Genomic DNA, 19,791 nt, shown 5'->3' with positions numbered 1-19,791 from the left:
AAATCACAGACGAAAGGAAAGTTGTTCAAGATAAGTGAGAGGAGTTATATTTTGTCACCGCGGTCAGAGATACTAATCATTGCCTTATTTGCCAGCAAAAGATAACTGTGATCAAGGAGTAAAACATGCGTCGGCACTTGACAATGCACCGCGATAAATATGATGCTTACCAGGGCAAAGTAAGAGACAAAAATAACTAAAACGAGAATTTTGCAAACAAAGAAGTTTCTTTGACCAAGCTGAGATTGGTTTCCGCTGACAAGTTGATGCCTAATATCAAGGCCTTTGTCCATGAAAAACGCTGCCAGTTATAGCCAGAACAAAAAAATAGCCTAAATTATCAGCCTACTTGTGTTAATATTTTATTGTGTTCTTGTTGGTTGATATTTCATGGTGAATTGCGGCCCTTAGGCATTTTACACGTCCTCATTTGGCCCTCAGAGCAATTTGAGTTTGAGACCCTTGCTTTAAGCTATCTATTTTATATCGGTTAAGGCTTAGGCACACGGTTATAATACAAAAAAACTTTTATTGTTAACTCACAATGAAAACTAAAGGTTGAACTTGTGCGTGTTTCGTGCGGATGGTAAATTTTCCGAAAATAAAAAGTGCGGATGGAAATTTTAAAGGTTGAAAGGCACTGCTGTACACCAAGCAGAAGCTAATGGTTTTAGTGCAACATTTACACAGTTTTAAGGGAGCCAGGAACTTATCTTTTTCTTTATCTCAGCTTCATGCTTGGAAATTTTGGGCAAAAGTCACACATATTGATACGCTGGTATCGGCAAAAGTTTAAAATAGAAGTGCCCCTAGTAATTTTTTTCAACCCAAAGCTGCCTACACAACAGCAGAATACTCAAGCTATTTTTATACTTGTGATAAACTGGTGAACCTTTTTCTTAATTGCTTCTTCCTTTCAAACCGAATTCCTTACTCTATGCCTTGTCTGTGTTTTTACATTTTTCAATTCTGTCACCAATATAGTTTTCTGTTTTTAAAACAGGAACGCTATTTTCTGTTCTATGTCACCTGCCGACCCCTTTCTACCAGAAGATTGTATATCGCTTTGTGTGGCTTTCACCAAAATTTTAACTTAAATTGAATATCTCTAGAGCCAAATAAAAAAATTGAAGGAACTTTCAGGCTGAGTCCTCCGAATTATCGTAAAACAACTTTAACACTTAGTGCCAAACTATTGTTTAAACAGTGTAATCATTTAAAACATGGTTAAATTGTTTAAAGTTATATAATGAAGTTGTGGAAAATCATTTTAAGTTGCAAAATTATTTCTTTGTAGTATCTTTGACTATATCTTTGCCCTTTTTCATCATGTAAACTAGGTATTTAAAAGGTGGATCAATAATAATTCAATGATTCACTTTGAGAACTTTTAAGATAATAAAACTGGTAAAAGATACATACATATACATGTACAACTGTGATTTAACCCTTCTGAAGTCATATTTTGATCAACAATAATCGTTGACATATAATAGTACATGTGACTAACCGAATCAGTCAATCACTTTTTACAGTTTTTCTACATGTATGTGTAGATCATTTATTTACTTAATATGGGCCTGATCACCCTTCAAAATGAAGGTGTTTGCAATAACAGAATGCAAGCAATCGTGTCATGAATCTTTTTTTAACTTATTCACCTCTTAGTTGATAGATCAAAGATATTATTATGGCTGAGGTAGTAAGTTTGAAGTTCGTCACAGGCTTATTGTTTTTCTGGACTTGTTTGCATGAAAATCGTTAATTGATTGGCTGATTCAGTTAGTCTGTTGAAGACTTAAAGTGGACGATAATAAAACCAACCAGTATGAAAGTATAATACAATATCATTTTTTTCCTGATTAATTCTTTGAATTGCTGATTTAAAAAAGGTAGATGTCAGCTATCACATAAATCAGTGGTTCTCAACATTTTTGTACCTGTGACCCCTTTTTGACACTTTTAAACAGTCCTGGACTCCTTTTATATTTCTGGTGTAATATCTGCGTTTAATTCTTTTCAGTTATTCAGTATATCTGCCTAGTGAACCCTTTGTTGTGTTAAGTAACAGACAACACCAAATTATATGATATGTTGATTTCAATGTGAGTTCTGCTGCTACATCTCCAAAGAAAGTCTTGAAATGCGTGGTTGTGTTTAACAATAGCATAAACTTAATTCAGTATTCTATTTTACAATCTATTTGTGTTACATCACAATAGAAGTGTTACATCACACTCAATGCGATTTACAACATGTTAAAATGTGATTTTTTGTTACTAACCAAGAGTCTGATTGAGCATGTTTTCAAGAGTTAATTATTTAATTAAGGTATATTTAAATTTTTTTGCAGACTCCTTAAAAAAACGTTTTGCGCCCCCAGGAGTTCGCAGACCCCCGATTGAGAACCACTGACACTAGTGATTAACTTATTTGATGGTCTTCCAACAAAGTCTTGTTTATTTGGGGTTGCTTATTAAGCCACAGTTTGTATAAATGTTTTAAAATATTTTTTAAATAAAAGATCTACATTTATTGGCATAATGTATATGTTTAAGTTAAGGGCCTACATATATACACTGCAAAGTACATAATACAAATTTTTTACTTACTTTGTTTTACTAAGAATCTGTCCATACTTTTTCGGATTTTCCATGGCATCCATTAACATATGCTTGACTATAAGACCACCCATTGAATGTGAAACCCATACTATAGGCCTATGATGACAGAACACATATAAGTTCATTTTCTTTATCATTCTGCTAAAATATAACAAGCAGAAATCTTTCTCACATTAGTACAAATACAATGAAAGACACACACAAACATATGTGTTTAATAACATCTGTGATCTAGCCCCTCGGAAGTTGCTTTATGACCAACGATTACGGCTTCCGTATCAATAGTACACCGAAAAGCCATCGCAGACTCGCCGAATCTGTCGATCTATGATGCAAGCAGAGCAAGCCAGAAAAACATCTGGCCTGCAGTGAGGTTCGAACTCACGACCTCCGGACGGTCCCGGCTTGACCGGAGGTCGTGAGTTCGAACCTCACTGCAGGCCAGTTGTTTTTCTGGCTTGCTCTGCTTGCATCATAGATCGACAGATTCGGCGAGTCTGCGATGGCTTTTCGGTGTAGTACAAATACAGTAATACTTTTGGATTTTCTGTGATCTAAAAAATGATTGCCAACAAAATAACTTTCTTTGTATGACATTGGGTGTAGCTTTATAATCAGAATGTTAGTGTTCTTCTATAAAAAAATAAGATATGGATTTTAAAATTCGATACAAAAAAAATGTGAAAATTGGATGGTGTAACAACTTTGCATGGTTTATTGCTGAAAACACTTGTTTAAAATTCAGTTTCAATTTGAAAGAATTAAACTTTGACAGTTTGAGGTAGTTGAAGTTTACACAGCAAAGTAGCGCCTACTTTGCAGGACCAATAATTCCCAATTTTCATTGAAATAAGAGGCTAAAATAGATAACAAAAGTTTTATTGTATTTGCTAGCATATGTTTTGAGTGCAAGCAATATAGTCAATGATTTTCAGTTTAGTGTTCCCGCCAAACAAATTTGTTTACCCAAATGTGCAAATTTTTGGGACCTGCACACTTTTTTTCATAAAAGTTTGGTGGCAAAAAAGGAAAAGTTTTTTTTTCAAGTTACGGACACCTATCGTCTTCTGGAGCCCAAGAAACATTACATGCCAGTTAAACAAACCACATAGCAAAATGGAAAAAACAAAACACTTAGTATTTCCAAGAAAATAGATAAAGGGTACTGAAGAAAAATAGATAAAGGGACCTATATAAAAGCAGTGTGGCGCTGACATATATTTTTAACATTAACTTAACATTAATTTTTTTTATCTGTCTTAAAGGACGAAAATAACACTTGTCTGCTACAATTGATGCAAACCTAAACAACTTGTCCATCATAACCTTGTTTTGGGTTTAGGCACAAGGTTCTCTAGTGTGCAGTGCTACTACATTTGTTTCACTAAAGTATATAAAGCAGTGTGGCCCTAACATATATTTCTTTATAAGAACATATATAACATTTAATCATAGTTTAAAATACAAAAAAGTACAAGGCCAATAAATGTTCTTTCTTTATTTTGATACTTGGATGTAAAAGTTCATGAAGTCTGTACATTTTGATTTCTAGGGTGAATCAACAAATACATGTTTAACTTAATATTAGCACAATATTTCTGAATTACTATTTTTTTTTTCTTTTTTTTACTGTTGTTATAGAATTTATCGATTTTCAATAGAATTCATTGAAAGTCTGCTCACAGGGCAGACCAATTTTAGTTTTTGTTGTTTGTTGACAATATACTATATATGCTTTGTTTTCAGACAACTTACAAAAACAGTAACAAAAGCTGGTAAAAAATAAAAACATTTTCAACCTGTCACCAACACCCGCATGTTTAATCTTGTCTAATAATGTTCTACTGCGGAAAGAAATAGTCCTTCTTTCTGTTTCATGTGGACACATTGCCATCCATTCACTCAACTCTGTATCATATTCAACACATAACACACGAACTCCAGGTAAATCTTGTGGTATCCAATCCTTTAAAATAAATACTTTTAAAGTGGTTGTGTGAAGATGTGCTTCTTGGTTAAAATAACAGACACTCTGTTGTACATCAGCTATTTACTTTACCTCAGGCCAGCAATCCGTTTTATCCTTAGTTCCACTTGCACCATCTTGCTGTCTCCATGAATAAAATGCACCTCCCATCAATCCATGAATAAATACAACATCTGCTTCTGGCTTTAACCTGAGAGTAACAGCTATAGTAAGCAATGTGTTAAGAACCTACATTAAACATCGCCTAGTTGATGTCAGCATGCGAGATAAAACTGAACTTACTGACAACATATCTCTAAAATGTAAAATTTCACAGTGATGTCTGTTCCTACTTAAACCTTTGCAGCATATTTATGTCTCAACAAGGCTTATATAGGTATTGACACAAGTTTTCACTTTAATATCTAAACTGAGTGAAACTTACACAGCACAACATAATTGTGGAAAGGTGTAACAGAAGCAAGCATTAAGTAACAGAACAACCAGTCTGTATCACCAAGAAACAATGACCAACTGAGGTCAATGCTAATTTTCCCATACAAAAGAAGTCAAATCTTTCACAAAATTTTAGTGTAACTAATAAACAATGTTCAACATTTTTTTTGACTATTTTCTATTAAAATCCATCTGATGCTGTGAATATATCTAACAAACAGATAGCAGGCAGTTACAGCAGGATTTTAATTTTTTTTATTATATACCAGATGGAAGACAATAATATGCTAGATATTATCTTCTAGCAGGATTTAAACTTATTAAGATATTGTGATAAGATTGATATCTATTCATAGAAAAATCACTAAAGGAATTAAGGTTACCACATGGCACTATATAAAGACAAAATGTATTGAAATCTTGACAAGCTTTTACACAACCGTGCTTCACCAGTTTAAAGTAGAATGAAAGCAATTAAAATGCATGAAGTAAGAAACACATTTTAATTATCCAATTATTGCATCATTCTGAAAACGACAAATTTTCTATTTTGTCACTTTTCTATTATTAAGTGCCTAATATAAACTCAGGCAATTTGAAAACATTTAAGCGCTTATAGATCTGAGTTGCACCACTTGTGATTTCTACAAACTTTGAGCCAAGTTCTCAAAACTCAAATTACCAGTTATAGAAAGGTTCCAGATAAAGGAGGCAAAACTAAAGTAAAATGCATAATCTTATGTTTGTTTAAAGGAATATAATTTAAGCCAAAAAAGTATCACTAGTGTCCGATAGAGTAAATACAACTCTTTCAAATTTTACCTGATTACATGTGCCTCAGTGCAACAGAAATACACCTATTTTAGAGATACATGTAACAAAATAACTCCAATTTTGCAACGTTCTCATTTCTTTAGGTTTTAATTATTTTTATCACTCCCAAGTTAAATCTAGGCAACTTCCTGTTTAGCACAACTTAACCGCAAAAAACTATGTTGATATAATCAAACACAGAATGCGTTATTTAAAACCATTAGCACTTTAACAGTGTAATTATAAATTTAAAAACTTCTATTTTAGAACAATATAAAAAATGTTGCTTTCTTATCCTTCAATTAGATGAAATATCCGGGCTTGCCAGGTTAAATAGTTTTTTAAATAATAAAATACTAGTGTAGTTGTGTCGGCTATGGAAATTAATGACACCTGCAATACATGACAATTTGCGAAATCACTCTGAATTTTGGTGGTTCATCAACAAAACAAAACGATCCATAAAACAGTGGGTTCTTGATAACTATTCCATTTTAAGTTATTTTTGGATAGGTTCATAAAAGAGAGGGTACAGCAAAGGATGTTTAACATATATCGCCCTTTAAGTTGCACTACATTGCTATACACATCCTGTAAATGGAAATAACATAATTTATATTATAAGCCTTAAAAAAAACCTAACAATCTAACTCGCAAACTTACAGATTACACTTTATAATTTCACACTGTTTTAAAAAAATGAGCATAAAAGTCTTCGTAAAACGATGACTTTAACAAACCCATAACCGATTGAAATAAAAATTGCTTTGGCATTTTACAAAATCTGCCTAAATTTTGCGTGGATAAACATACTATAAGAATCATTTAAACCTATGAGTATAACCTTAAATATTGAATTATGTGGTGCTACACGTTCGGTAAATATAAATGTGATTACATGTGATGTGTTTTATGCATTTAACGGTAGCCTAGCAAAGGCGCTGGTCGTCCCTAGACGGTTTGCAGCTGGGAGCTGATTGTGTTTAAAATGTTAAATTAATGATTTCCCACAATAATAAATTAATGATTTTCCCACAATATATCACCTTATAAAGATAAGGCCATGTTGAAGTGGTTTTGAAGTCTATGTTGAAGTGGTTTTGAATCAACAGGCAAGGTATAAATTATAAGCGCAGTTATCTGCCTGGCTGTAAAAAAAATTCAATTCTTAGTCTTGTGAGCTTAAATTACTTGGTACACAGTTTTTTGTACAATGTAAAAATAGTGTAACCAAAAAGCAATGTTGAGTGATACCAAACTGTATCTAACATAAAAATACCGTTTAAAAAACAAAAAAATGGGATTTGTTAAAACCGCTGCAAACACATTATTTACCAGTTTAATTCTTCCTGGTAAAGGACTACTGGCGTTCTACCGCCGATGTAAGTCAATTACAACTGCAATAAGCGCTATAGTTTGCGAAATCTATCCAAATTTTGTGTATAAAACAGTTTATTATCTTCTGGGTTCTTTACAATTAATTGTATATTACGTTTTAACAAAAGTTTAAAGAGCATGTTTTTTTGTTTTTTGTAATTCTTTTCAAAAAAAAATAATTTGTTTTTAAAAATATAGTAACAATTTAACATGCACTTTTTTTTAAATGTACAAAGTAATCGACTATAGCACACAACGCTAAGTTTGTCACTGATCTTTAAGTAAAGAAAACTCGTGACATCGATCGGGAATCACTTTCAAATGTAGAATCGTAGATTGTAGCAGCAATTGTTTAGACTTGCATGATAGCGTGATATTCAAATCTGTAATCCTGGTGCCAAAATGTGTCAAACATAAGAATAATACCCTTAGAAACAAAAATTGCTTACTGTTAAACTGCAGCTTAAACTCAGTATTTTGTGAACTCTGCCTAAACTTTGCGCGGTTAAACACATTGTAGGAAGCCATTAGGAGGGAGCAGTGTGAGCGACGTTGCGCTGTCTGTCTTTTTAAGTCGGTGGTTCCAAACTTTTTTGGCTTGCGGCACACTAAAAATATCTTAAATATTTTGCGGCACACTTTTAACGGAACAACAATAGAGTTATTTTACTACCGCCCTTAACACACAACAAACTATATGCAAATGTTTCAATATAAATAATTTGTAATGGGTAGTACGTATTTAAGTTTAAAATGCTTGCATGCATGCGGTTTGGTAATACAAATACTCTATTTTCTGAAATTACAAAAGTTTCGCGGCACACTTGGCAATCTCTCGAGGAACACTAGTGTGCCGCAGCACACAGTTTAGGAATCACTGCTTTAAGTTAACACATACCAGCGACAGACCAGAGGTAACGATAGACAAATACACAAACATGCATAAAAGCTAACCAGGAAGATAAACAAAACCCTAAAATATCAAAACGTAAAAAAAAATATTTACTTAGATCGATATCTTGGGTAGACAAGATATGTTCCATCTTCAAATACTTCTGAAGTAGTTTTTTCGCGATCAAGATTGACAAGTGCACGTGAGGCCTGCAAAAACGTGATACGGTAATTTCCTAAATTGCCAACCTTGAAAAATAGTATATTATAAATCAAAACATGAAAAAAAAATCTTTTGGACTTTCTCACTTTTTAATATTGTTAAGTTATATATTATTTTAATGGTTTTCAACTACTTTATCTGCTGTCAACTAAACCTAAAAACACATTAAAACTTACTTGTAAACGTACAAAAAGTTTAAAATTTTCGATAAGTGAAAAAGTCTCAAAATTTGTAGGTGATACAACTAAAGCATCAAATGCAAAACTTTAAATAGTTTATTTGTGTTGTGTAATACTAAGTAACTTTCTAAAGACTTAAATGAATCAAGTAAAGTAAAGTTGTCAAGGTAAGACCTCTGACACAAAAGTGTACAAAAACATGTGAATAAGTTTTGAACGAGAACCTAAACCAAGCATAATATAACAAAACCTTGTCAGAAAACAACCAAAACATTTTTAAAAAGACCAAAAGACAATTAAATAAAGTCTAAAACTAAAATAGCAGTGCAACACTTAGTATTTAACCTAAAGTTATTGGCAAAACATCAATAATTGTTTGAACTGGACCAAAACCAACAAAATAGGAAATAAATTCATTGGATAATAAATGATAAACAGTAGGAAAGGAAAAAACATCTTGTATCAATGTCTTGCCTAGATATGTGTCCACCAGCTGTTCTATATCTAACACACATATAAGCAGTGACATCACAGCACAACACTAACTTAGAACAAATGTTTAAGCAATAAAAAGAGAGCAAACCACATTACAACTTGCTAGTATTAGGAATGTACATAGTAGTTTAAAAACTATACAGCATTACTTGATTTCTATGTAAAGTGCAGCTTAAAATGCAGCCCAATCGCGTGTAGCAGAAAAAATGCTGTTATTTGGTTGAAATTGACAAAACTTTTTATTAAAGCGACATAAAAGAGTTAGATAATTGTAAGTTCTGACTGCCTTAAAGGGTTAGATAATTGTAAGTCCTGACCAACTGGATCTGGATAACTGTTACGATTGTGGGTCGGGTATCACATTTTTTGTTGAACTTTATGAACTTGATTATTGTAAAATTAAGAAGATATAAAAAACTTAGCAATAAAAACAGTAGGGAGCCTTAATAAATTGTTTTACAGTTTAAAACTTTATTAAAATTTGTTTTTTAATTGAATCGACAACATTTCAACTGTATTACTTCTCTAAGAAAATATGCCTGAGTTGATTTTTTTTACTTTCAAAGGGTGTGGGTACTGGGCACTAATTGTTGTTTTTATATTAATGCGGCCACCATACATAGGCCCAGCTTCACATCATATACGTTGTGAATTACACAGGTTTGTATTTCGCTTCACTGGTGGCAAAGTTTTGTTCATGTGGTGTTTCCTACATTGGCCAAACTCGACAAATCTTTTAAGAGGGTCAAAGAACATAAAAAACATGAAAAATCAGAGGTTTGCAGACATCTTCTGCAAAACTCTCTGACAATAAGGTTGACTTTCCAACCACAAAGGGGCTTTAGATGTTTTTAAATTGTGGCTACGAGTCGTTATCTATCCAAGATTGCAGCCCCGAATTGAAAAGCAACCGGGAAAACATAATACAGGAACACCTTTTGCCCTATTTTGTTACCAAACTCTGAGCTACAGTATTCTTTGCAGCTTTAAAAAATAATAAAAAGTTTAATGTGTTTTGACTAGTCCACCTTTAATAGCTCAAAATACTGCTTATATAGATATACTATACGAAATACCCGGCGTTGCCCAGGTTAAATAGAATATCTTCGTAAATGACATAAATAATAAAACATATATTTTTAAATGTCATAACAAATTTGCTTATGCCTAAACGTTTGAACTAAGTGTCACTAAATAGAAATTTCAAATCATGTGATGTGAAGTCGGTTAACTATAGCGTACAACACTTGGCTAAGCATGCAATACATCTTTTAAGTAACAAAAACCTGTGACGGTTGTCAATTGAGAACAACTACCAAACGTAAAACTTTAGGTTGCCGCAGCAATTGCTTAGACTTGCTTGATAGCGTCATGTTTAAGCAAACACGTAATCCCGGTGCTAAACTGCGTCAAACGTGAGCAAAATCCTCATTGAAAAAACAAATGCTTACTGTTAACTACTGCAATAAACGCAATATTTTGTGAACTCTGCTAAGTATTGCGTGAGTAAACACATTCTAAGAAGTCATTAGGCTTTGGCCTCAATCACTATCGCTAACAAACGGCTTAAAAATAAAAATTCACTATTATTTGCGAAACTACCTAAATTTTACGCGTACAGGCATCAATAAGTTCCTAAACATAATAGTCTTAGTTGGAAACTTTAAAATTTTACTTTACTAAGGAAATATACTTACTTTTATTTTTTTATTTCCCGGCAGGTAATTGCGCTTGAAAAAAAGTTTTGCGCGGATACGTTAAACTTGGACTATCTTTTACTTAAACTCTGCCTAACACAAAAACTTCTAAATATACCTATATTAATTAACTAACGCTGGGTCCTTGGATACGTGCTTAAACACAATCTTGGTAAGTGACAAATCCCATTGTAACATTTTGTAAATCGCATTGAGTGTGACGTAACATTGTGATGCAAACCATTGTAAATTGAAATTGAGCAATACAACAGTTTTCCACCAGTGAGGTTTGAACTCAACCAGTTCTCTACCACTGAGCTAAAGCGGCGCAACGTCAACGCTGCTCGAATTTCATATTATAATCATCACCGACTGTGCGAACATCTTGCCACACACATACACACATCTCACAAACTTTCTCTTTTATTACGTAGATACTGCTTCTCTTTTATTCAAAATATTATATTATTACTCTGCTTAACAAGTATAAATACATAAACACTGGTTATTAGGATGTTGGAAGTTGACTTACCTGCATTCGTAGCTGGGAGTCTTTAGATTTTGACGTTTCTGTAAGTATACTTAACCATCCAGAACAACTAATAGCTGGGTGCAGTACATCAAATCGACAAATGTTGGCAATAATTCTAAAAAAATAACACTAAATAGTAAGCCAATAATAATATAGTAAGCCAATAATTAAAATCATAGCAAGTGAGCTATATCAAACTATTTTGTCACTAAAAACTTTTTTCGTTCATACAAGTTTCAACTTATTTAATCTCTTAAGTTTTATGGTATAAAACATATTTTACAAATTTAGAATCATTAAAATTGTTAAGATATATCTTTTTTTTTAATTGAATAACATTTATTTTTTATGTTTTGTTATCCCGTACAAGTTATTTTGGGCAATAAAATAAATTTTCAGTAGACTGTAGGTTTAAAAAAGGTTTTGATTCGGCCTTGACATATAAATTTTTGAAAAAGCACTTCAACAAACAAAACCCCACCAGTTCCATTGGGAGACCTAGTTAGTATGCATTGTGCAGTATAGCTTTTTGTATTGCTTTCCCACACTGATCTTGCCCAATTAAAGATCATCAAACCCTTTTTAGTATGTTTCTGACAAATGGTTAATAGATTCAAAATGTCATACATTTTTTTAGGATTTGCATTAGCACCTGAACTTAACTTATCTTAGACTATTAGACACTGGAAATATGTATTTGTTTGGGTTTTATGCAAGTTGAATATTTGTTATTGTGCTGACATCTTTCTCCAGTGTTACATACGATTGTTTGAAAAACCTTATTTGCGCAGTTTGTCTAAAGGAGTATTTTTCCAACCTGGGGATTGGGGGTTATGCAAGAGGCTCTCTTGGGGTCACCATGTAATATCTGTTCTAGCAAAATTTACAAAAAGAAATTAGCAGCACAAGGAGCAAAATATTTGTCAAGTTAGATATATCGTTAGGTTAGTTCTGTTGTAAGACTAAATTATTATTGAAAGTGATCTTTTTTGTACATTAAAATACAAATATAGGTTTAACAACATTTAACTTAATAATTATTTAAAATTGCTTATTTGAGAAATGCTTTATATAAATTTTATCTGTTCTTTAAACTTTCTCAAACATATAGATCAATATATAATCAAATAAAAAAAAACTGAATATTTGTCAAAAGTGATCAAGGATTAAATCAGGGATTCTCAACCACACACCGCGGCCCCCTGGGGGGCTACGGGCATAACTCTCTAGCTAGGTTTCGCATTTTTTTTGAAGGGCGTTAATTTGCAAAAGAAACATTCCTTCGTAAAACATGCAAATTGTGCTACTGGGTTACTCAAGGTCAACTTTAGGCTAATATTCAGTGAGATAATTGCCAAGTAAACATAATGCATTACTGGCAGTGATAGCTTGTATTCGCAGGATATTATTTGACTGCCTAATTAACGTATCACATTTGTAATGAAGTAGAACTAAAACACTACATAGTTTTGCATTGGATTCAATATATGGGCAAAATATAAGTTTTGGCAACAACCTGGTGTTTCTATCCCGTTTTAAGTCCTTGTTTTTGGCGTAGTTATGCTTATGCATTTTAATTTAAACAGTTTCTTCAAGTGGCAGTTGTTTAGAATCCTAATCATTTGTAAGTTAGTTTAGCGATTAATTGCTTTTTTGTTTCCCCCCTAAAATAAAGTTCAAAAGTTATTAGATTTGTTACTCTAGATCAGGGGCGGGCAACATACAGCCCGCAACGAGATTTTGAGTGGCCCGCAGACAGTTTCTGGTGTTACATGACAATGTGGCCCGCGGCCACATTCTGCCACAATCCCCCACTACTTGCTTACTACATCAATTCATAGAGATTGTTAGTTATTCTTTGGCTCTTTGTTTTCTTAGTGTTTTTAGATTCTGAAGGAGTGTCGCAAATTTAACAAGGATTGAACGACCAAGAACTTTTTCACTCAAATCGGCAAGAATCAGTATTTTCTTTTGAATAACAAAATCCGAATGGTGAAAAACAAATGATTCCGGTTGCACATGATAATAAAGAATGTTTGGATGTTAAGAGATAATTATAATTCTTATTTTTTGACTTAAAAAAAGAAATTTTGACCTAAAAATATATTGATTATTTTAAACAACAGCATTAGTGTTTTGGCATCGTGAACAACACGTTTTTGATGTTTTACTGACTATCGGTCGAACACAAATCAGCTATTTTTTCGGGTTTATGCAAAATTATTGAAATCCTTAGTTATTATTTTTGTCATTTCAAATAGTCAAAAAACTATTGTCAAGAGAAAAACAGACAGCAAATACTGTTTATAACATTTGTCCAAATCAGAAATAAACAACTGTATAATGCAAAAACGAAGCTGAGCCTAATTCGATAAACTTGGGCAGGGTGGATAATTCTGGAAGCTCACGTATACATAACAGATAACACAGTTAAAATGTTGTTGAATATAACTAAAAAAAAAACATTTTTAATAACATTTTAACATAACGTCAATTATAAAAAAGCTGATAATAGTTTTTTTTATTTTGTAAACGATTTATGTGCATTTTTAATTGTTTTTGACTTGAAATAATTTTGACAAATTTTTACCTAACATGTAATTATTTATCTCATAACATCTAAACAAACCGATTTTCGGTTTATAAAGTTGTACTTAGTTTATTCTTTAAGTCGGCAAAAAAGTGTTGCCGTGTTTAACGAGTACAACATTAGTCGCTATTATGCGACAAAACATGCAAGCTTTGACAGTACTTAATCCGGCCCGCCAAGTATTTCATTTAGCCATATCTGGCCCGCCGACCGAAGAAGTTGCCCGCCCCTGCTCTAGATTCAAAACCTAATGTTATAGAATACCTTTGTGTTCTACTTTGCAGATCCCTACTTGCCTACTCGCTAGATAAAAACTTTTTTGTTATGAATAGTTTATTTTATTTTGCGAGCAGGTAGCTTTTCGCCGCAAAGTACAAACTTTCGTTCTTATTAACTGTATGCCCTGAATAGAATCAAGGGTTGGTTATAAATCACAGACGAATAAGTCTAAAGCAATTGCTGCCACAAACGTCTCCTTTACCACTGCAATGAAGCTGGCATTTGATAACAAAAGTGATGGCTCCATTTTTTGGTGTCTATCCGAGATTCATACCCACTACTCAGGAAGAGGGCCGCCGTAATATGGGTTTTGTTAATCCAGTTTAATCAGAAACAACAGAAGTAAAATTAACATCTACCTTTATTTGCAAAGCTAGACTTTCTGATCTGGCATGCATAAAACAAAATCCAGAAATCATCTTGATGTATGTAATGACATTCGCTTGTCTTAATACAAAACAGAGCCCAATAAATAAAAAATGGCGGAGTACAAGAAAAAGCTTTGCAATGACTAACTAAGTTAATGTAAAGTGAAAAAAAAAATGACTTTATGATTTGTTAAATTATTAAAAAGCAAATGCTTTTATTCGTTAGACTTCATTTAATGGCTGTATTGGTTATTAACATGGAGTAGTAAAACAGGTTAAAAACTTAAAATACAATGCTGTTTTTTTAAAGCAAGGGGGCATGAGGGTTGAGAACGTTTCAAAGGGGCCACAAAGCATAAAAGGTTGAGAAACACTGGATTAAATAAATGTGTAGAGAGCTATAAAAAGTGAATAAACTAAGCCTAACCTGATGATATTTCGCTGAATCTCTAGGTTATTTGGCCGAACACTTCTTATTTGTTGTAATAGTTGAAGGACATCAAACTTTACCATAATCTCACAGTGATTCTGAAACTGGGAAACAAGTTAAAATATGAATATATGTATTTTAATGCGGAAAGAGTAACTATGCAGTAGTAGTGTGCCATTGCTTAATCCAATAAAATATTTATTCTTTAAAACTTAGAAGCAAAATTAAAAACATTCAGGGGCGTATCCAGAAATGAAAAAAGGGGTGGACAGCGAAAGCAAACTTTTAGATCAGTGGTCAGCAAACTGGGGCAGCAGATGTGGGGCCTTTTAGACATTTAAGTGGGCCGCGGGCTGGTAAATGGTGGTGGGTTGCTGGATTTACTCAAACTTCCTACAACAAAATCCTATTTCCGTTAAATTATACTATCAATGATGTTATTTCAAGCAATATGCAAATCACAGGAGTTCGCGCGAAAAAACAGGTGTTTTTTTAGATTGTGCTCCTGTTGTCATGGTTTCACATAGTGGGTCATGAATGGCTTCTAAAAGCCTTAGGCGCATAGTGAACATTAGTGTGCAATCATTCCCTTTATTTGGAAGCCTAAACAAGGACTGTCAAATATGTGTGAGATCTAGTTCAACCAGAATTCAACTATTAGCAGCGTTTCCAAAGTTTCATTCATGGGACCATGCTGAATTACGAGCACACCTTTGAACAACTTCAATTAAAAACAAAGACATATTTTACCTAGTGTTGTTTTATCATGATTATCCCAAAATCTGTACGACCGCTGTGTTTGAGGAAAACAATGTGTCAAATGCAAACAAATCATATGATATTACCTCATAAAGAATAATGTTTGCAGTAACTATCGTTTCTTTAAACAAGAAACCTTTTGGTAGGTGGTTTGCTCTTGTGTCAATTGTCAAATTACATATATTTTTATATGTGTGGCGTAATAAAAAAAAGGTTGCAGAGCACTGGTCTACTGTCAACCTAGGGGAAAACAAAATACGAAAGATAGCGTTTGGTTTCACATATGCTTGACCAAATACCATTAAAAATTTTGCCGCTTTGTACAGTAAGTTAAACCTTATGAAAACTAACAAAAATGGGGGTCTGAACCCTTAACCCCTGGATACGCCACTGAACCCATTTTGAAGCACAACAATTTACATTTGAATGTTTAACTAAAGCTTGAAGACAAAATGATTCAATGTTTTCTTGAGGCAGTATGTCACGTGTGTAGTTTAAACCATTGCCACCAAAACACCAAAGACCTCCCTGAAAAATAAAAAAGGTCTGAAACAATTCAGAGAAACAAATTTTGAATTTATAAAAATAATGTTTCTTTTTTTTCGAAAAAGGTCCTTTCCACAAAAAAAACCTTGTGGTTGTTTGCACACATATTGAATCTCTTTTTTATTGTGCCATATTAAAAAAAAGTTATGGAAGTGATAATGGGGAAAAAGGGAGTGCAAGGCGAATAAATTGTTTATTATTTTTAAAAGTACTTAAATTTAACAATAAAATTGTTGTGTTTGCAGTTTTACCTTGAATGAGTATGCTTAAGTACTCCATTAACGACATAAAAATATCAATCACACTAGTCGCAATTCCAGTTAAATAGCCAAAGACAAGTATGAAATTGGCAGAGTAGATCCAGAGGGTATTAAGACATGCTCCATCTTTACTATATTTTTTGTCTGTTTTAACTATGTAAATGCAAATTAATTTTGCCTTTTTTTTCAAACTTTGGACCTGTTTAACTCTGTTTGCGTTTCTGTGTTAAGAAAATCTATTTGGCCCAAAGGTGCTATCGCATGTTGCATTGTGTGACTCTTAACATCACCAAACAATTTCGTTTAAATTGACTTTCGATGTGCTTGCTTCGAGCAATACGCCAGCGTAAAAAATCAGACATGTGCAACCCCCCGATAGCAACATCACTATCACCTTTTAGTTGACAGCGTTACGACTAATCAGGATATTCACCCTAGTGAACCTATCTCACAAAGGGAACACAAACAATTACAACATAAGTCTGCAAACTTGTTAGAATATCTCATTCTAACCGGCCAGTGAAGTTGCTATCGTAACAGTCGCTGTTTTACTGCTGTCACCATTTACACAGTCGGCTTTTGTAAGTGAGTAAAATAGATTTCAGCCACAATAAATGACGATTATACAAGTGCGTATCGATTTAAAAAATATATACTCCACCTCGCAAAAGAAAATCAACATATTAGAGGCCACTTTGTTATGTCATATATAAGGAAAATATATGTTAGCAAATATTTAGCACTTTGTGCATAGATTATTTAAAAAAAACAAAATCTTTATGTTTGGCAACAGATAAAACAACTAAAACACCCTTTTCAACCGTTGCTCATCAGACATATTAAGCGCTCCTGTTGTAAAGTATTGTATGCATTGATCAACATCCTTTTGTGGCAATTTTGAGAGCAAGTTACGCAGCAAATCCTCTAAAAAAACAGATATTATTTTGTGCAAAGTATTAGTTTAAATAAAGAGACATGTACCAAGATGCAGAATGCTTTTAATTGGAGGCAAGGGATGTGGAGGAAGAAAAAGTCTCATATCGACATCATAAGTCCTAGCAAGACTAACCAAGGTCTTGAAGTCCAGTACTTGTGCAAGTGTCCTAAACTCTGCATCTGTTAAATCAGTTATGTAAATACATATATATTACACTTTTAAAAAGTAAAACCTAGTAGAACAATGTTCAATCTTGTTAATTTAAATCACAATATTTATATCATCAAATCCCCATCATTTTTAAAATACATACTTTTGGATGTTCTTAAACAATGTCACTGACAGATTTATATTAACCATGATAATTAACTAATGGAATTTTCGTATTTAAAAAGCGTAAACAGCCTTTCCTTTGAATTTGGTTAACACCTTTTCTCCATCAATTTTTTGATGCAAATTTAGGTACCTTTTAATTAGCGATAGCAAACCTAAAAAAGCACTTTTATAAAAATTAAAAAAACAAGCTTCTAAAACACGGTTAATCCTACTTTTTACAAAGTTCTGTCCACATGAACCAACATGTTTTTCGATTCCACCCTGTGAACTGGACAATTACTTTTGAGCAAATTATAAAAATTTTATTTTGGATGACAGGCGACATTTAACTATATTCATACTCTCTGTTGAGTAGTTGCTACAAAATGATATTTTTAAAATCAATTGTCACTACTGTTGTATCTTAAAGCCAAGTTTTAATAGACCAATGTTTTGCCTAACACTCCTTGTGGCAATCTATATTGTATCCAAAAAATTATAATAACAATATAATAATTATCCTGATGTGATAATTAAAGACAATTTACAAAACAATTGTTTGAAATGGCATAATATTAGTTTTGTCTTAAAATGTTTATACATGGTTGCGGTGCTACGGTTTTCGTCAAACAGAAAACAAAATCTTGCATTGTGTATATTTTTGTATTTTGTTGTCAACAATGAACCATTACATTGCAAAGCAGTAAACATGCCTATTGTCCCTAATCCCTATGCATGATTGTGTCTTAAAGTAACGTGTGCCAAGTATACTTCCACATTAACAGTAAAACCTTATATGGAACAACAAAACAATATAACTTTGCCCACTCATAATCCTACATATTTAATCGTCTTTAGGAATAGTTATATTGCTAAGCATCTCATATATTTTATAATATTTCTCAGATAAGATGTTTCCTTATGATACAAACAAAACATTGCTTAATATTAAGTATTTTAAATGTTATAATTGGTTATATTGGCATATTTTTGGCTTTCAAGGTATGTTTACAGTCCTGGCCATCCCCTTTCTAATCAACTTGTTAAAGGCTTTTCTGTCTAATTTGGCCTGTAAATAACTTTACTCACTTCCACTTGAAAAAACAAAACAAAAATGTGTTTTTAATTTGCGCAAGCCTAATATGCTCAAGATTTCCAAAAAAATAAATAACTAAGACTAAAAGTTTGAAAATATCTAAAATATACATAATAAATGACATTAACACTTAGTATGGAAGACCACAGCAGTGGACCACTGTCTTCATTTATTTACATCTTCTGACCATTAACTTGGCCTATAGTCTTTTCTAAAGACATAAGTTTAGTACTTAATAAATAGAAAATGCAACTAAAGTACTGTCTTTTATAAAGACATAAATTACGTACATGATTGATTAAAAAAGCACACTAAAGTTGTAATATATACTGTTCAGTTACAGTTTCATGCTTGATAGTTGTTCTTCAATATCAATAGTTGTGTAAATTTACATTGCTTAAACATGAGCTACTACAAAAAAAAACTATCCCTTTACTGAATTATGTAGAAATATATTAAAACACATACTCTAAGGACCCTTACAAAATGGTTAAGTCTTCTTCTTAGTAAACTGTCCCTATAAACTGTTTGACTTTCTTAAACTTGATTTTACTATTAATTTATTAAATAACTTGAAAATATGTAAACAAAAGCAATATGTAAATATAAACCTTAAAGCACTGTTAAACCAATGAAAATAATATAATAAAAAAACATCCTCTACAACCTTACCAAGATCAATCTTGCTGGTTTTACCATCATCAAATTGTAAATCATCTTTCCATTCTGTTCTGTCATGACTGGGATATTTTTCTATCTCATGTAAGTAAAACTTTGTTTTGTATACATACTATTAAACTTACTACAAATGAATACTATAGAAATCCATCCATAAAAGATGGTCATCCTACCAATGATTAGAATTATTAAAAAATAAATTTATTACCTCAATAACTAAAAAAATGTAATTAAACAACAAATATTGTAAAACCAAATAATAAACAAAGAGTAATATACA

The 19,791-nt window shown here is 32.5% G+C and overlaps 1 protein-coding gene across 1 annotated transcript in view; it reads right to left on the bottom strand.

Annotated features, from left to right (window-relative positions):
• The window catches only part of LOC146164327 (protein SERAC1-like), a 37,698-nt gene that overhangs the window by 5,073 nt on the left and 12,834 nt on the right, over window positions 1–19,791 (bottom strand). Inside the window, exons 5-13 of the mRNA XM_083383227.1 lie at window positions 17,467–17,601; window positions 17,297–17,409; window positions 16,100–16,207; window positions 14,918–15,024; window positions 11,254–11,368; window positions 8,243–8,337; window positions 4,684–4,801; window positions 4,424–4,590; window positions 2,613–2,720 (exon numbers count right to left, since the gene is read on the bottom strand). Of these exons, the coding sequence (XP_083239353.1) occupies window positions 2,613–2,720; window positions 4,424–4,590; window positions 4,684–4,801; window positions 8,243–8,337; window positions 11,254–11,368; window positions 14,918–15,024; window positions 16,100–16,207; window positions 17,297–17,409; window positions 17,467–17,601 (1,066 nt within the window). The remainder of the gene's footprint in view (window positions 1–2,612; window positions 2,721–4,423; window positions 4,591–4,683; window positions 4,802–8,242; window positions 8,338–11,253; window positions 11,369–14,917; window positions 15,025–16,099; window positions 16,208–17,296; window positions 17,410–17,466; window positions 17,602–19,791) is intronic.

Source organism: Ascidiella aspersa, chromosome 2 (genome assembly GCF_963924565.1).
Source record: "Ascidiella aspersa chromosome 2, kaAscAspe10.2, whole genome shotgun sequence".
NCBI classification, from domain to species: domain Eukaryota; kingdom Metazoa; phylum Chordata; class Ascidiacea; order Phlebobranchia; family Ascidiidae; genus Ascidiella; species Ascidiella aspersa.
The sequence above is the reverse complement of the archived record's forward strand: the minus strand, read 5'-3'. Positions and strand labels throughout refer to the sequence as shown.